The 20,000-nt window shown below is 42.0% G+C and overlaps 1 protein-coding gene across 3 annotated transcripts in view; it reads right to left on the bottom strand.

The window, feature by feature from the left end:
• dscaml1 (Down syndrome cell adhesion molecule like 1) overlaps positions 1–20,000 on the bottom strand; it is a 426,233-nt gene that overhangs the window by 186,215 nt on the left and 220,018 nt on the right. For 2 of the 3 annotated variants that reach the window (XM_061878592.1, XM_061878593.1), the window contains exons 4-7: positions 16,642–16,788; positions 14,947–15,225; positions 10,699–10,974; positions 10,321–10,620 (exon numbers count right to left, since the gene is read on the bottom strand). In XM_061878592.1, the coding sequence (XP_061734576.1) occupies positions 10,321–10,620; positions 10,699–10,974; positions 14,947–15,225; positions 16,642–16,788 (1,002 nt within the window). The remainder of the gene's footprint in view (positions 1–10,320; positions 10,621–10,698; positions 10,975–14,946; positions 15,226–16,641; positions 16,789–20,000) is intronic. The other variant, XR_009802713.1, reaches the window with a different exon arrangement.

Here is a 20,000-nt window from a genome sequence, read left to right as displayed (position 1 = left end):
ATTGTGACACAAGTCTGAATTTTTTTAACACAAATATCACCATCTTGCGTTAAAAAGTAAAAAAAAGTAACAATCTTACAAAAAAATATTGCAAAAATAGAAAGAATACGAGAAATTGTTCCCAATTTTATAAGAAAAAAGTTGACACATTGGGAGGAAAAGACTGCTTGTAGTATTTTTTTTTTTTTTATAGTAATTGGTTTTAAATATTAATTATTTACTTCAAGTTATTACTGTATGTCTCTATATCCATGTTTTTTTTTTTTTTTAATGGTTTTCTGTATTGGGACTAGGATTTTGGTCCTAACTTGTTTACTGGTCCTCATATGGACATTTTCTTTCATTGTTGATGTCTCAAGGAGGGTAGAAATACAAGAAGACACACACACACACACACACACACACACACACACACACACACACACACACACACACACACACACACACATACACACACACACACGCACATACACACACACAAGTTCAGAAGAAAAACTTGGAATTTAGGCTGTTTTATGATAAAAGTCGTCATTTTACCCAACGCGAGTCAAAATTTTACAAGAAAAACCGAACATTTGTGCAATATCATGATAAAGTAGAAATTTTACTCAACAACAGTCGCAATTTCACAAGAAAAAGCTTAAAATGTTGGCAAGTTTTTGAAAATAGTCGTAATCTCACACATTTGTGAGAAAAAGTTAAAATTTTGCCAATATTATCACAATTTAATTTTACTAAAACGTGTCATTATTTCACAACAACAAAAAAAAACTGATAATATTGTGACACAAGTCAGAATTTTTTTAACACAAATATCACCATCTTGCGTTAAAAAGTAAAAAAAAGAACAATCTTACAAAAAAAAATATTGCAAAAATAGAAAGAATACGAGAAATTGTTCCCAATTTTATAAGAAAAAAGTTGACACATTGGGAGGAAAAGACTGCTTGTAGTATTTTTTTTTATAGTAATTGGTTTTAAATATTATTTACTTCAAGTTATTACTGTATGTCTCTATACCAGGGGTAGGGAACCTATGGCTCTAGAGCCAGATGTGGCTCTTTTGATGACTGCATCTGGCTCTCGGATAAATCTGAGCTGACGTTGCTTAACACGATAAGTAATGAATAATTCCACTTCTAATCACAGTGTTAAAAATAACGTTCAAAATATAAAACATGCTCATGCATTTGAATCCGTCCATCCTTTTTTCTACCGCACTTGTTCAAAAAGTTGCATTAAGGGTAAGAAGTCATTTATTTATTATTGGTTAGCGTAGGACTTGCCCTCCTGGGGGTTCTTCAGACTACTAAGCACCGACACGAGAGCCTGTTTCAGGGTTATAACATCGTTTTATTTTTCAATAAGTCCCTCAGTTGCTGTCCAACAATTGTCTTTTTCTCTTTCGTTCTCGCTCGCGCTCTGGCTCCAGCCCCAACCCCGTCTCTCCTCCCGGCTGCTACTTATAAACAGAGTGACAGGTGATTAGATAACAAGGTCAAGCTGGGCAATTTACGCACCTGTTGCTGATTTCGAGGCTAATCCTGGCAACACCCTGCTTCGCTGCAGGCCCGCAGGCCACACCTCCCTCCACAGTTAGCTTCAGAATAACATTGCTATTACGAAGAATACGAGACTTATTATACTCTAGAAATGTTGATTTTACTTAAAAATGCACACGTTTAGTTGTTTTCAGTGTTCAAAAAAATATTATATGGCTCTTAGAGGAATACATTTTAAAATATTTCGCTTCTTGGCTCTCTCAGCCAAAAAGGTTCCCGACCCCTGCTCTACATCCATGTTTTTTATTTTTAGTTTTTTTTTTTATAAAATACTACACGGTCTAGCTCCATCCTATCTTGCCGATTGTATTGTACCATATGTCCCGGCAAGAAATCTGCGTTCAAAGGACTCCGGCTTATTAGTGATCCCCAAAGCCCCAAAAAAAGTCTGCGGGCTATAGAGCGTTTTCCGTTCGGGCTCCAGTACTCTGGAATGCCCTCCCGGTAACAGTTCGAGATGCCACCTCAGTAGAAGCATTTAAGTCTCACCTTAAAACTCATCTGTATACTCTAGCCTTTAAATAGACTCCCTTTTTAAACCAGTTGATCTGCCGTTTCTTTTCTTTTTCTTCTATGTCCCACTCTCCCTTGTGGAGGTGGTCCGGTCCGATCCGGTGGCCATGTACTGCTCGCCTGTGTATCGGCTGGGGACATCTCTACGCTGCTGATCCGCCTCCGCTTGGGATGGTTTCCTGCTGGCTCCGCTGTGAACGGGACTCTCGCTGCTGTGTTGGATCCGCTTTGGACTGGACTCTCTCGACTGTGTTGGATCCATTATGGATTGAACTTTCACAGTATCATGTTGGACCCGCTCGACATCCATTGCTTTCCTCCTCTCCAAGGTTCTCATAGTCATCATTGTCACCGACGTCCCACTGGGTGTGAGTTTTCCTTGCCCTTATGTGGGCCTACCGAGGATGTCGTAGTGGTTTGTGCAGCCCTTTGAGACACTAGTGATTTAGGGCTATATAAGTAAACATTGATTGATTGATTGATTTATGGTTTTCTGTACTGGGACTATGATTTCAGTCCTAACTTGTTTGCTGGTCCTCATATGGACATTTTCTTTCATTGTTGATGTCTCAAAAAGGGTAGAAATACAAGAAGACACACACACACACACACACACACACACACACACTTCCCCACTCGCTGCCTCGCTTCCCATTGCTCAGCGTGTGCCGAGCTTTGAAGTCACAGCTTTGACGAGCCAAAGATGTATTATTCAGCAGCACCAGTCTCGCACACACACATATACACACACACACACACACAGACGGAAAAACACACACAGACAGACACAGTGTGTGCACGTGCATTTCTCCAACAATGGCTGTTGGTCCACAGGCTGAGAGGGATAAGTGGAGTGTATCCCATTTCTGCAAGTGGGTAAAACAGGGCTATACTTCAGCTCCGTGCTTGTGTGTGTGTGTGTGTGTGTGTGTGTCATTTTGTGTCGTCTAGAGGGCTGAAGCTCTCTGGCAACGCCGCTCATTGTCACTGCAGCGTCTCACCAGAGCGGACTTGTGTGTCACAGCACATTTTCACCAAAGGATGGAGGAAAGCACGAGAGAGCGATGGAGAGAACAGGACACGGTGTCCATCAGGGTCAATCATCGTCCTTACAGGGCTGGTTCTGTCACCAGAATTTACCGTCACTTTTTTTTTTCCTTTCCCCCTCATGACATCCACCCACGGTATAACCATCTGTGTATTGCTCCTTCCCCTCATCGTCCCTTACAAACTACAAGAAAACACACCCCTCTCAGAATTTTAGCAGCCCCTTTATTTACTTCAGGCCAGGGTGTCAGGCTTGCCTCTGACCGTTTGACTATGTTGTAGTTTTGTCCTCTGCATTTGTCTTTGTTTCCTCTGTGTGTGTAGTGCTCTTATTTTGTTGGTTTCCTGTCTTTCTCCCTGAGTGCTGTGTTCCCCCTCAGCTGCGGCTGACTGGCACCTGGCCACACCTGGTGTCAATCAGTCCGTACCTATTTAAACCCGTCTTCCCATCCAGTCTCTGCTGGATTTTTGTATTGCGTGTCGCTTCAGTATTGTCGCTCCTGACGGGTCGTTGCAGTCGCTTTGTGTAGATTACTGTTTTTTGTTAAATGATAAATGAGTTGTACTTGTATAGCGCTTTTCTACATTCAAGGTACTCAAAGCGCTTTGACACTACTTCCACATTTACCCATTCACACACACATTCACACACTGATGGAGGGAGCTGCCATGCAAGGCGCCAACCAGCACCCATCAGGAGCAAGGGTGAAGTGTCTTGCTCAGGACACAACGGACGTGACGAGGTTGGTTCTAGGTGGGATTTGAACCAGGGACCCTCGGGTTGCGCACGGCCACTCTCCTGCTGCGCCCCGCCGTCCCTGCTTCCTGTTTTTGTTTGTTCATTGCCGAGTTTGTTATCCGCCCACGTGCGTGGTTTTTGTTTGTACCCTTTGTTTGGTTTTGTACTAGTATTTTATATTAAAAAACATGTTTCCTTATTCAATGTCTGCCTCCTTCTCTGCATTTTGGGGTTCGTCACCAACTAACTGTGACACCGGGGGCCATTTGCGGCCCGCAGCTAATGTTTTACCGGCCCACAGCACATCATTCTAAAAATACTAAAATATATATATATATATATATATATATATATTTATCTGCGATGAGGTGGCGACTTGTCCAGGGTGTACCCCGCCTTCTGCCCGATTGTAGCTGAGATAGGCGCGAGCGCCCCCCGCGACCCCAAAGGGAATAAGCAGTAAAAAATGGATGGATGGATGGATATATATATATATTTTTTTTTAAACATTAAAAAGTGCAATAAAAGAGCAAATTGGTGAAATGCAACGAGAAAAAGTTGCATTGTTGACTCTAATAACACAATTTTTAAAATAATTTACCAAAAATTGATAATGAATCAAAATCAATGTTGCTATAAATTATTCATTGATTTAAGGACAAACATGACATGAATACCACAAACATAAAAACATGAAGAATATGAAAATTAGAAAAAAATATTTCCATACTAATTACCGTATTTCCTTGAATTGCCGCCGGGGCGCTAATTAATTTAAACCCTCTTCTCAGTCCTGCGCTTACCAGAGGCATGCGGTAAAAGTAAGCATGCGCTAATTATCTTAAAACCACTTCCCATTCCGGCACTTACCAAAGGCATGAAGTAAAAATTTAAGTGTGATGTAAGCTTGGACCTTAAATCCTACTGAATAGCTCTTAATCTTCTTCCCTTTATGCGATTTCAAATTACCGGTATTGAAATCAGCCTCCTCCATTTTGAAAATGACAACAGGGGAAGTGTCACTCGTGATGTCACGAGTTTGACCCGGCGGTAATACTAAGCATGCGCCAATTATTTTGGGAAGCGAGTTTGACCCGGCAGTAATTCAAGTCAGGTGCATACTATATGCCCTGCGGCAATTCAAGGAAATACGGTATATACTAATACTAATTATACTAATAATCCTATTTATTTTTATTATAAATATACTAAACCAATTACAATATATTATCTGAAGCTGATATAGAGATGTAAGTGTTGAATGACATTTTTTTTTTTTTTTTTAAAAAGCATGACCTTTTTATGAGGGGGGCACTTTTGGATCCCCAAGGATTTTAGTGGAATTTAATAACAGTCTTTGCTAAAAAATAAATAAATAAAAACAATTAAAAATTCTAATCAATTTTGATATGAATTATCAACCTATTTAGGGATCCAATAACTTCACCTTAAATATTTCACTTTGAAAGTCTTTTTGGTAAAAAATATTGTATATTTGGTATTTTGCCCCAAAAAATAGGGTTTTGACAAAAAGCTTGTAATAAGTAAAAAATTAGCGATTCAAGGGTTTTATAGAAAAAATAATATATTACTTATTTTGAACCTTGTTTAAGACTGAAAGCCTTCTGGGTCCTTCAGACCTAACTTGAAGGGAGCCCCAACATCCATCCATCCATCCATCCATTTTCTACCGCTTATTCCCTTTCAGGGTCGCGGGGGACGCTGGCGCCTATCTCAGCTACAATCGGGCGGAAGGCGGGGTACACCCTGGACAGGTACCCCAACAACTAAAAAAAAAAAAAAAAAAAAAAAGTGGATATTGTATTGGTTTTAAAAATGAAAAAATATCAACTTGGCCCCCGCGTGCTTTACATTTTTCGGTTTGGGCCCTCAGTGGAAAAAGTTTGGACACCCCTGACTTAAGGGATATTACCATGGATAGGCAATATGGCCTAATATCTACAGGGTGATGTACAAAACCCAAAACCAGGGAAGTAGGCACGTTGTGTAATTCGTAAATAAAAACAGAAAACAAGGCGACACGGTAAAAAATCTGGGTGTTATCTTCGACCCAACTCTCTCCTTTGAGGCACACATTAAAAGCGTTACTAAAACGGCCTTCTTTCATCTCCGTAATATCGCTAAAATTCGCTCCATTCTGTCCACTAAAGATGCCGAGATCATTATCCATGCGTTTGTTACGTCTCGTCTCGATTACTGTAACGTATTATTTTCGGGTCTCCCCATGTCTAGCATTAAAAGATTACAGTTGGTACAAAATGCGGCTGCTAGACTTTTGACAAGAACAAGAAAGTTTGATCACATTACGCCTGTACTGTATATACCTTTATATACATATATACATACATATATACTGTATATACCTTTATATACATATATACATATATATATACTGTATATACCTTTATATACATATATACATACATATATACTGTATATACCTTTATATACATATATACATACATATATACTGTATATACCTTTATATACATACATATATACTGTATATACCTTTATATACATATATACATACATATATACCTATACTGGCTCACCTGCACTGGCTTCCTGTGCACTTAAGATGTGACTTTAAGGTTTTACTACTTACGTATAAAATACTACACGGTCTAGCTCCAGCCTATCTTGCCGATTGTATTGTACCATATGTCCCGGCAAGAAATCTGCCTTCAAAGGATTCCGGCTTATTAGTGATTCCCAAAGCCCGAAAAAAGTCTGCGGGCTATAGAGTGTTTTCATTTCGGGCTCCAGTACTCTGGAATGCCCTCCCGGTAACAGTTCGAGATGCCACCTCAGTAGAAGCATTTAAGTCTCACCTTAAAACTCATTTGTATACTCTAGCCTTTAAATAGACTCCCTTTTTAGACCAGTTGATCTGCCGTTTCTTTTCTTTTTCTCCTATGTCCCACTCTCCCTTGTGGAGGGGGTCCGGTCCGATCCGGTGGCCATGGACTGCTTGCCTGTGTATCGGCTGGGGACATCTCTGCGCTGCTGATCCGCCTCCGCTTGGGATGGTTTCCTGCTGGCTCCGCTGTGAACGGGACTCTCGCTGCTGTGTTGGATCCGCTTTGGACTGGACTCTCGCGACTGTGTTGGATCCATTATGGATTGAACTTTCACAGTATCATGTTAGACCCGCTCGACATCCATTGCTTTCCTCCTCTCCAAGGTTCTCATAGTCATTATTGTCACCGACGTCCCACTAGTCCTTTCCAAGGTTCTCACAGTCATTGTCACCGATGTCCCACTGGGTGTGAGTTTTCCTTGCCCTTATGTGGGCCTACCGAGGATGTCATAGTGGTTTGTGCAGCCCTTTGAGACACTAGTGATTTAGGGCTGTATAAGTAAACATTGATTGATTGATGATTTCCAAATCCTTTTCAACTTAAGTTCAATTCAATAGACTGGAAAGACAAGATATTGAATGTTCGAACTGAGAAACTTAAAATTTTTTTTGCAAATAATCATTAAATTAGAATTTAATGCAGCAACATTTTGCAAAAAAGGGGGATTTTTACCACTGTGTTACATGGCCTTTCCTTTTAACAACAGTCAGAAAAGGTTTGGGAACGGAGACCATTTTTGTAACTTTTCAGGTGGAATTATTTCCCATTCTTGGTTGATCAAGTTGTTCAACAGCCATTTTACGCCTCATATGCGCCAGACATTTTCAATGGAAGACAGGTCTGGACTACAGGCAGGCCAGTCTAGTACCCGCACTCTTTTACTATGAAGCCACACTGTTGAAACACGTGGCTTCGGATTGTCTTGCTGAAATAAGCAGGGGCGTCCATGATAACGTTGCTTGGATGGCAACATATGTTGCTCCAAAACCTGTATGTGCCATGAGGGCAGTTCTCCTGATTTTTCTCCCTCTTGTGTCTGTAAGTCTCCCACCCCGTCGTTAGTTCCAGGTGTGATGCCAGTCATCCAAGCCCAGCTGTTGCTAATCAACCACCAGACTTAAACCCTGGATCTCCACTCAGCCAGCGCCAGTTCGTCCGTTGCCTGGGGTAGAATCCAGCCCAAACTCACTTACTCTGACCTTTGCCCTCAACCCTTTGTAATTCCTGTTTTTTTGTCTTTCCTCAAGTGGAGGACTGACTTTCGACCCAGTTTTCCTGGAGCTGATCTTTCGTTACGACTGATTTATTTTATCCAGTCATTTTTGGTTATAAAATAGAGATTTTGTACTTATCTGCATTTGGATTCTTTTTTTTTTTTTGAGGCCACAACAGTATGGACCTTTCAGCATTAATAGTTTAAGTTAAAGCTAATACACCTCTATACCATCACAGATGCTGGTTTTTGTACTTTGCGCCTATAACAATCCAGAAGGTTCTTTTACCTCTTTGATCCGGAGGACACGACGTCCACAGTTTCCAAAAACAATTTGAAATGTGGACTCGTCAGACCACAGAACACTTTTACACTTTGCATTGGTCCATCTCGTTTCTGGGTGTTGTTGATAAATGGCTTTCGCTTTGCATTGTATGGATTTTTAATGGATGGATGGATGGATGGATGGATTTTTAACTTGCACTTACAGATGTAGGGACAAACTGGCATAGCTCGGTTGGTAGAGTGGCCGTGCCAGCAACTTGAGGGTTGCAGGTTCGATTCCCGCTTGTGAAAAAAAAAAGCGCTATATAAATATAAAGTCACTTCAAATTCACAATTAAGAGTAATTAACATAAACACAACAGAACAAATACTCAGAACCCCTTGCAGCACTAACTCTTCCGGGACGCTACAATATACACCCCCTGCTACCACCTACGCCCCCTTCTCCCGAATTCGGAGGTCTCGAGGTTGGCAAGTATGCTTGGATTTCAGTTTTTGCAGCACACACACACACACGGGCGGTATGGCCCGGTTGGTAGAGTGGCCGTGCCAGCAACTTGGGGGTTGTAGGTTCGATTCCCACTTCCGCCATCCTAGTAGTCACTGCCGTTGTGTCCTTGGGCAAGACACTTTACCCACCTGCTCCCAGTGCCACCCACACTGGTTTAAATGTAACTTAGCTATTGGGTGTCACTATGTAAAGCGCTTTTAGTCACTAGAGAAAAGCGCTATATAAATATAATTCACTTCACTTTACAGACACACACACACACACACGGGCGGTATGGCCCGGTTGGTAGAGTGGCCGTGCCAGCAACTTGGGGGTTGTAGGTTCGATTCCCACTTCCGCCATCCTAGTCACTGCCGTTGTGTCCTTGGGCAAGACACTTTACCCACCTGCTCCCAGTGCCACCCACACTGCTTTAAATGTAACTTAGATATTGGGTTTCACTATGTAAAGCGCTTTGAGTCACTAGAGAAAAGCGCTATATAAATATAATTCACTTCACTTCACTTCACACACACACACACACACACACACACACACACACACACACACACACACACACACACACACACACACACACACACACACACACACACACACACACACACACACACACACACACACACACAGGCGGTATAGTCCGGTTGGTAGAGTGGCTGTGCCAGCAACTTGAGGGTTCCAGGTTCGATTCCCGCCTTCGCCATCCAAGTCACTGCCATTGTGTCTTTGGGCAAGACACTTTACCCACCTGCTCCCAGTGCCACCCACACTGCTTTAAATGTAACTTAGATATTGGGTTTCACTATGTAAAGCGCTTTGAGTCACTAGAGAAAAGCGCTATATAAATATAATTCACTTCACTTCACACACACACACACACACACACACACACACACACACACACACACACACACACACACACACACAGGCGGTATAGTCCGGTTGGTAGAGTGGCTGTGCCAGCAACTTGAGGGTTCCAGGTTCGATTCCCGCCTTCGCCATCCAAGTCACTGCCATTGTGTCCTTGGGCAAGACACTTTACCCACCTGCTCCCAGTGCCACCCACACTGGTTTAAATGTAACTTAGCTATTGGGTGTCACTATGTAAAGCGCTTTGAGTCACTTGAGAAAAGCGCTATATAAATATAATTCACACACAACTGTAGTTACTTACAGTGGTTGTCTGAAGTGTTCCTGAGCCCATGTGGTAATATCCTTTACACGTGGATTGAGCAAAGAAATCAAGGCAAGTGGCCAAATACTTTAGCCACCTGCCTTGACTCACATATGAACTGAATTTGGGATTGACCAGTGGGTTTTATTCCCCGAGAGGAAGACCCGGCATCAACAGATGCTGTGAATATAAATGCAGACATAGCAACAGAACCTGACCACTGCATTCAATCCCGTTTTGGATAGAAAGCTCACTTGACAGAAGAGATATGAAAGTGAGAAAGCATGTAGAGTTTACAGAATGAGAGAGAGAGGTAAAGTGGGGTTGGGGAACGGGTGGGGATGAGGCTGTGTGGGGCCTCGAGTGTGACTGATATTGAAAAGTAGACAGGCACCTCTTACGTTTATGCGCGCTTGGTACTCGGCGCCACCGGCCGAGTTTCGTGCGGCGCACCGATACAGTCCTCCGTCGCGGATCTGGGGGTTGCTGACGTTGACGTAGCTCACTGTGCTGCCGTCCGAGTGCGTGTACTGGCTGGCTCGCACGCGGGACAGGTCGCGGGCCACCGGCTCGTCGTCCAGGGTCCAGGTGATGGTCGGGGGTGGGGCTCCTTTGGCGGTACACATCAGGGAAAAGGGCTCGCCCGGAACCACCACCTTCTCGCTGAAGGAAGCCACGATACGTGGCGTGCCGTCTGAAGGGGAATTATAAAAAAAATATATATATGTCAGGGTATTAAAACAAGCACAAAATAATCTCAAATCTGCCTCACCTTCCAGCAGAATGATCGAGAAGTCCTGGGCGGTCTGGCCCTTACGCGTGGCAAAGCACTGGTAGGCTCCTGAGTGTCTTTTTTGGGCAGCAGAAATAAACAAAGTCTCGTTGTGAGCGCCCTGGATGGAGAAGTGTTGGTCAGGCAGGACGGGCTCGGTGTTACGGTACCACGACACAATATAGTGGGGAGAACCCTGGACGGCACAGGACAGGATGACCGTGCTGCTGATCCCTGTCTTGAGGTTCTTGGGAGACAAGGTGACCCGCAGGGGCTCTGAAGATGGAGGGGTAGAGAGAGAGGCTTGTTAGGACTAATCCAAACATTGATTCTATACAATAGTGGGAAATAAACTCGTGTTTCGGCCGAGCAGGTAAGATTCAGGTAAGCTTTACATCAAATCAAACCATGATCGGACTTGAACATGTACGGAATTTGGATTTCAAAAGTGGGGGACACACAATTAGCTTTAGTACTGGTTTTTGTGGTTTGTAACGATTGACTGATCTGATCAATTTACGTTCCTAAATTTCAAGTAGTGAAGTGAAGTGAATTATATTTATATAGCGCTTTTCTCTTGTGACTCAAAGCGCTTTACATTGTGAAACCCAATATCTAAGTTACATTTCAACCAGTGTGGGTGGCACTGGGGATATAGTGTCTTGCCCAAGGACACACCGGCAGTGACCAGGTTGGCAGAAGTGGGGATCGAACTTGGAACCCTCAAGTTGCTGGCGCGGCCACTCTACCAAACGAGCTATACCAATCTGTGCTCGGCAAATTTGCCTTCCAATACATAAGTATTGTTTCAAGATCGTTTTTAAAGGGAATCAAACAATTTAAACAATAAAAGAAAAAGGAAAACGGTGGGTTTAAGAACGGCAGACTATATATGAAGTTTAGCACTGCTAGAAATAAGGACCATCCATCCATCTTCTTCTGCTTATCTGAGGTCAGGTCGCGGGGGCAGCAGCCTAAGCAGGGAAGCCCAGACTTCCCTCTCCCCAGCCACATATTCCAGCTCTTCCCGGGGGATCCCGAGGCGATCCCAGGCCAGCCGGGAGACATAGTCTTCCCAACTTGTCCTGGGTCTTCCCCGTGGCCTCCTACCGGTTGGACGTGCCCTAAACACCTCCCTAGGGAGGCGTTCGGGTGACATCCTGACCAGATGCCCGAACCACCTCATCTGGCTCCTCTCGATGTGAAGGAGCAGCGGCTTTACTTTGAGTTCCTCCCGGATGGCAGAGCTTCTCACCCTATCTCTAAGGGAGAGCCCCGCCACCCAGCGGAGGAAACTCATTTCGGCTGCTTGTACCCGTGATCTTGTCCTTTCGGTCATGACCCAAAGCTCATGACCATAGGTGAGGATGGGAACATAAATCGACCGGTAAATTAAGAGCTTTGCCTTCCGGCTCAGCTCCTTCTTCACCACAACGGATCGATACAGCGTCGGCAATACTGAAGACGCTGCATCTCACAAGCCACTCTTCCCTCACTCTTGAACAAGACTCCTAGGTACTTGAACTCCTCCATTTAGAGCAAGATCTCTTCCGCAACCCGGAGATGGCACTCCACCCTTTTCCAGGCGGGAACCATGGACTCGGACTTGGAGGTGCTGATTCTCATCCTGGTCGCTTCACACTCGGCTGCGAACCGATCCAGCGAGAGCTGAAGATCCCGGTCAGATGAAGCCATCAGGACCACATCATCTGCAAAAAGCAGAGACCTAATCCTGCGGTCACCAAACCGGAACCCCTCAACGCCTTGACTGCGCCTAGAAATTCTGCCCATAAAAGTTATGAACAGAATCGGTGACAAAGGACAGCCTTGGCGGAGTCCAACCCTCACTGGAAACGTGTCCGACTTACTGCCGGCAATGCGGACCAAGCTCTGACACTGATCATACAGGGAGCGGACCGCCCCAATCCGACAGTCCGGTACCCCATACTCTCTGAGCACTCCCCACAGGACTTCCCGAGGGACACGGTCGAATGCACATGTAGACTGGTTGGGCAAACTCCCATGCACCCTCAACAACCCTGCCGAGAGTATGGAGCTGGTCCACAGTTCCACGACCAGGACGAAAATCACACAGTTCCTCCTGAATCCGAAGTTGGACTATCCGGCGTAGCCTCCTCTCCAGTACACATGAATAAACCTTACCGGGAAGGCTGAGATCAATTTATGTTCCAAAATTTCAAGTATATAGATCCGTGCTCGGCAAATTTGCCTTACAAAAGATAATTATCGTTTCAAGATCGTTTTTGAAGGGAATCAAGCAATTTAAACAATAAAAGAAAAAGCAAAACGGTGGGTTTAAGAACAGCAGACTTTATATGAAGTTTAGCACTGTGCCATACATCGGCTTAGTGGTTGTTTTGTTTCCCCAATATACGAATCGGTGCTTTCATTATTACACTGGACATCATACACCAGATGTTTTGCTGGTCGTGTGGTCTTTGATCTTTGGGACGCACTACTTGTTGTCCAAGTGTGTCGCCAGTATTTTCAAGAATACACGCTTTTTCAAGCTGTGTTTGAAAAAGTTTGCCATTTTTAAATCATTTCAACGGTTTTTAATTTCAGATCACAAATCTGTCCTGGGAGTGATCACGACTGGCCCTAATCTCGCATCGGACTGCCGATTGGACAGTTGATGCATGCTGTCAATCAAGTGTCACGATGACAAGAAGGCGGTGCCAGGAAGTCAATCTATGGCTGGCATCGTGGACCTTTGATCCCTCAGGCGGTACTGCATCAAAAAATCGACATCAGTCTGTAAAGGATATCACCACATGGGCTCAGAAACACTTCATAAAACCTGTCAGTAACTACAGTTGGTTGCAACATCTGTAAGTGCAAGTTAAAACCCTACTATGCAAAGCGAAAGCCATTTATCAACAACACAAAGAAACGCCGCCGGCTTGGCTGGGCCCGAGATCATCTAAGATGGACTAATGCAAAGTGGAAAAGTGTTCTGTGGTCTGACGAGTCCACATTTCAAATTATATTTGGAAACTGTGGACGTGGTGTCCTCCGGAACAAAGAGGAAAATAACCATCCGGATTGTTCTAGGCGCAAAGTTCAAAAGCCAGCATCTGTGATGGTATGGGGGTGTATTAGTACCCAAGGCATGGGTAACTTACACATCTGTGATGGTATGGGGGTGTATTAGTGCCCAAGGCATGGGTAACTTACACATCTGTGATGGTATGGGGGTGTATTAGTGCCCAAGGCATGGGTAACTTACACATCTGTGATGGTATGGGGGTGTATTAGTGCCCAAGGCATGGGTAACTTACACATCTGTGATGGTATGGGGGTGTATTAGTGCCCAAGGCATGGGTAACTTACACATCTGTGATGGTATGGGGGTGTATTAGTGCCCAAGGCATGGGTAACTTACACATCTGTGATGGTATGGGGGTGTATTAGTGCCCAAGGCATGGGTAACTTACACATCTGTGATGGTATGGGGGTGTATTAGTGCCCAAGGCATGGGTAACTTACACATCTGTGATGGTATGGGGGTGTATTAGTGCCCAAGGCATGGGTAACTTACACATCTGTGATGGTATGGGGGTGTATTAGTGCCCAAGGCATGGGTAACTTACACATCTGTGAAGGCACCATTAATGCTGAATGGTCCATACAGGTTTTGGAGCAACATATGTTGTCATCCAAGCAACGTTATCATGGACGCCCCTGCTTATTTCAGCAGAACAATGCCAAGCCACATGTTACAACAGCGTGGCTTCGTAGTAAGAGAGTGCGGGTACTTTCCTGGCCCGCCCGCAGTCCAGACATGTCTCCCATCGAAAATGTGTGGCGCATTATGAAGCGTAAAATACGACAAGACTGTTGAACAACTTAAGCTGTACATTAAGCAAGAATGGTAAAGAATTATTCCACTTTCAAAGCTTCAACAATTAGTTTCCTCAGTTCCCAAACGTTTATTGAGTGTTGTTAAAAGAAAAGCTGATGTATCACAGTGGTGAACATGCCCTTTCCCAACTACTTTGGCACGTGTTGCAGCCATGAAATTCTAAATTAATTATTATTTGCAAAAAAAAACAAAGTATATGAGTTTGAACATCAAATATGTTGACTTTGTAGCATATTCAACTGAATATGGGTTGAAAGGCATTTGCAAATGTTGTATTCCGTTTGTATTTACATCCAACACAATTTCCCAACTCATATGGAAACGGGGTTTGTAAGATGTTTCCTCCTCCTCCCTTTACCCACCTATGACGTTGAGGTGACCCGTCACCTCTTTGGAGCCGAAGCTGTTGGTGACCTCGCAGATGTAGTTGCCGCTGTCCTCCAACCTCAAGTCGGAAATGGTGAGGCCTGTGATGTGGCGCGTCCAACGGGATTCTATCGGCAGGGGCCGCCCATCCTTCAACCACCTGATGGCGGGGTTCGGGTAGCCTGATGCGATGCAGGGCAGCTCCACGTTGTGCCCTATCTTCACCTCACCGGACTGGAAACTGTCCAGCACAGACGGGGTGGACTCCGTAGGGTCTATAAGGGTAGATTATTCAACATAATGTAGAGCAGGGGTCACCAACCTTTTTGAAACCAAGAGCTACTTCTTGGGTACTGATTAATGCGAAGGGCTACCAGTTTGATACACACTTAAATAAATTGCCGGAAAAAGCCAATTTGCTCAATTTACCTTTAATAAATAAATCTATATATATAAATGGGTATTTCTGTCTGTCATTCCGTCGTACATTTTTTTTCCTTTTACGGAAGGTTTTTTGTAGAGAATAAATGATGAAAAAAAAAAAAATTAATTGAACGATTTAAAAGAGGAGAAAACACGAAAAAAATGAAAATCAAATTTTGAAACATAGTTTATCTTCAATTTCGACTCTTTAAAATTCTAAATTATACCGAAAATAATGAAGAGAAAAACTAGCTAATTCGAATCATTTTGAAAAAATCAAAAAAATTATTTATGGAACATAATGAGTAATTTTTCCTGATTAAGATTATTTTAGCATTTTGATGACATGTTTTGAGTAGGTTAAAATCCAGAATATGTTAGAATATACAACAAATTGGACCAATCAGCTGTGGCTACAGATGTAGCTTACCACCACCAGGTGTGAAAGAATGATGGGTTCCCACTTCTCTGTGAGCGCTTTGAGTATCTAAAAATAGAAAAGCGCGATATAAATCTAATCCATTATTAGAATTATTATATGTCTAACAAAGACATAACAAAAACAAATCATTAATTCTTCTAGATTTCCCAGAACAAACATTTTAAAAGAAATTCAAAAGACTTTGCAATAAGATTCAAATTTGATACTACAGATTTTCTAGATTTGCCAGAATAATGTTTTTGAATTTTAATCATAAAAGTTTGAAGAAATATTTCAGAAATATTTTTCGTCGAAAAAACAGAAGCTAAAATGAAGAATTAAAATGTATCTATTATTCTTTACAATAAACAATAAAAATACTTGAACATTGATTCAAATTGTCAGGAAAGAAGAGGAAGGAATTTAAAAGGTAAAAAAGGTATATGTATTTAAAAATCCTAAAATCCTTTTTAAGGTTGTATTTTTTCTCTAAAATTGTCTTTCTGAAAGTTATAAGAAGCAAAGTAAAAAAAAAAAAACACATTTATTTAAACAAGTGAAGACCAAGTCTTTCAAATATTTTCTTGGATTTTCAAATTCTATTTGAGTTTTGTCTCTCTTAGAATTAAAAATGTCCAGCAAAGCCAGACCAGCTTGCTAGTAAATAAATACAATTTAAAAAAATAGAGGCAGCTCACTGGTAAGTGCTGCTATTTGAGCTATTTTTAGAACAGGCCAGCGGGCGACTCATCTGGTCCTTACGGGCTACCTGGTGCCCGCGGGCACCGCCTTGGTGACCCCTGCTGTAGAGTTTACTTTCCGAGTCTGTATGAAGAGGATCACATACCCATAACAGAAAGCCTGGCTCCATTGCTTTGCCGAGTCTCTCCGCTGTACTTGTGCTTTGTGATACATCGATAGGTGGACAGAGCGTCTTCCTTCTGCACTTCTGAGATATACAGAGCGCCGAATGAGGTCAGGAAAAAACGGTTCCCTGCAGAAGAGAGCATAAAGGAGAGCAGAATGTGGTCAAATAAAGACTGTCACTGATAGACAATACAATTAATTAACACAAACACAATACAAGAGTTACTGTGATGATATTTTTATCATAAAAAAACCCTAAGGCACAGGAGTCAAAACTCCCGGTTCGCAGCATCCTTTGAAAATCAGTCTGTTTCAGCAAATTCATTGCACTAAATATTGTTACTAAGAGTGTCGGATTAGCACATGAAGTAGCAATAGTTTAACTGTGCACGCCTCAAAATGACACCACTTTGTGTCATACTTGCCAACCTTGAGACCTCCCAATTCTGGAGATAGGGGGGTGTGTATATATTTTCAAGTATTTCTTATATATATACATATATATATAAATATAAATAATAGGGGTGTGGGAAAAAATCAATTAGAATCAATCCAACAAACCACTACACAGCAATACCATAACAATGCAATCCAATTCCAAAACCAAACCTGACCCAGTAACACTCAGAACTGCAATAAACAGAGCAACTGAGAGGAGACACAAACACGACACAGAAAAAAAACAAAAGTAGTAAAACAAAAATGAATATCATCAACAACAGTATCAATATTAGTTATAATTTCAGCATAGCAGTGATTAAAAATCCCTCATTGACATTATCATTAAATAAATGATAAATGGGTTGTACTTGTATAGCGCTTTTCTACCTTCAAGGTACTCAAAGCGCTTTGACACTACTTCCACATTTACCCATTCACACACACATTCACACACTGATGGAGGGAGCTGCCATGCAAGGCGCCAACCAGCACCCATCAGGAGCAAGGGTGAAGTGTCTTGCTCAGGACACAACGGACGTGACGAGGTTGGTACTAGGTGGGAATTGAACCAGGGACGCTGGGGTTGCGCACGGCCACTCTTCCACTGCGCCACGCATTTATAAAAATAATAAAAAGAACAATAGTGTCACAGTGGCTTACACTTGCATCGCATCTCATAAGCTTGACAACACACTGTGTCCAATGTTTTCACAAAGATAAATAAGTCATATTTTGGGTTCGTTTAATAGTTAAAACAAATTTACATTATTGCAATCGGTTGATAAAACATAGTCCTTTACAATTATAAAAACTTTCAGCAGACTGGGGTAGATCCTGCTGAAATCCTAGGTATTGAATGAATACAAAATCGTTTTGAATTGGAAAAATATCGTTTTTGAATCGAAAATCGCGTTTGAATCGAAAAAAATCGATATATAGCTCTACAGCAGTGGTCCCCAACCACCGGGCCGCAGAAGAATTTTTATAAAAAAAAAAAAATATATATATATATATATATATTTTATTTTTTTATTTTTATTAAATCAACATAAAAAACACAATATACACTTACAATTAGTGCACCAACCACAAAAACCTCCCTTTTTCATGACAAAGAAAAAAAAAAAAAGAAAAAAAAAGGACCCCCCCCCTCACCCGGGCCGCGGGGACAAATTATTAAGCTTTGACCAGTCCGCGGATACAAAAAGGTTGGGGACCACTGCTGTAGAGCAGTGGTCCCCAACCACCGGGCCGCAGAAGAATTTTTTTGAGAAAAAAAAAAAAAAAAAAAAAAAAAAAAAAATATATATATAATATATATATATATATGTATATATATAATATATATATATATATATATTTTAAATTAAAACAACATAAAAAACACAATATACACTTACAATTAGTGCACCAACACAAAAACCTCCCTTTTTCATGACAAAGAAAAAAAAAAAAGAAAAAAAAAAGGACCCCCCCCCTCACCTGGGCCGCGGGACAAATTATTAAGCTTTGACCAGTCCGCGGATACAAAAAGGTTGGGGACCACTGCTCTACAGCAGTGGTCCCCAACACCGGGCCGCAGAAGAATTTTTTATATAAAAAAAAATATATATATATATTTTTTTTTATTTATTAAATCAACATAAAAAACACAATATACACTTACAATTAGTGCACCAACCACAAAAACCTCCCTTTTTCATGACAAAAATGTCCCTTTTTCATGACAAAAATGTCCCTTTTTCATGACAAAGAGAAAAAAAAAAGAAAAAAAAAAGGACCCCCTTCCCCCCCTCACCCGGGCCGCGGGACAAATTATTAAGCTTTGACCAGTCCGCGGATACAAAAAGGTTGGGGACCACTGCTCTACAGCAGTGGTCCCCAACCACAGGGCCGCAGAAGAATTTTTTATAAAAAATAATAAATAAATATATATATATATATATATATATATGTGTGAATGTGAGTGTGAGTGTTGTCTGTCTATCTGTGTTGCCCTGCGATGAGGTGGCGACTTGTCCAGGTGTACCCCGCCTTCCGCCCGATTGTAGCTGAGATAGGCGCCAGCGCCCCCGGCGACCCCGAAAGGGAATAAGCGGTAGAAAATGGATGGATGGATATATATATATATATATATATATATATATATATATATATATTTATTTTAATTAAATCAACATAAAAAACACAATATACACTTACAATTAGTGCACCAACCACAAAAACCTCCCTTTTTCATGACAAAGAAAAAAAAAAGGACACCCCCCCGGGCCGCGGGACAAATTATTCAGCGTTGACGGTCCGCGGATACAAAAAGGTTGTGGACCACTGCAGTACAGGACAGTCCTGCCTATAAACAGCAGCAACTGTGATGCTAAAATGTTTCATATTTTGTGTACATCATCTAAAGAAAGACAATTACACATCTTATTTTTGTGCTAATAAGCAATATAAAAGATACTAAATGTGTCTTTTTTTTTTTCCACCATTCTGAGAAAACTCAAGAAACACTGATTTTAAAATGGAATAAAAAATAAAAAAAAAAGTTCAAAACGTCATGTAAAGAGCCGACCACAGCACTTAGCTAAAACACATGAGAGCTTTTAAAATGTCCACATCCATCAAAGGAGATATGCGCGCGCGAGAAAGATGGATGAGACCCCGAAGAACAAGAGACGAGGGGGGGGGGGGGGGGGGGGGTCATTGCATGGTGTTAATAATTGATGTGCGTGTGTTAGGGTAACTGCAGATTAGTGTCATTTTCATGGAAGTTCTGGCCGTGATTTAGCCACGTGTCAATAAAAGAAAAGAGTGTATATGTGAAATGGAGAGGGGGGGCGGGGGGGGGGGGTGAGAAGAGTGAATTTCAGTGTTTGAATCTTCACGATTCTTGCCTGA

The sequence above is a fragment of the Nerophis ophidion genome, linkage group LG18 (genome assembly GCF_033978795.1).
Source record: "Nerophis ophidion isolate RoL-2023_Sa linkage group LG18, RoL_Noph_v1.0, whole genome shotgun sequence".
NCBI classification, from domain to species: Eukaryota; Metazoa; Chordata; class Actinopteri; order Syngnathiformes; family Syngnathidae; genus Nerophis; species Nerophis ophidion.
Note: the sequence above shows the minus strand (reverse complement) of the source record. Positions and strands in the feature narration are given on the sequence as shown.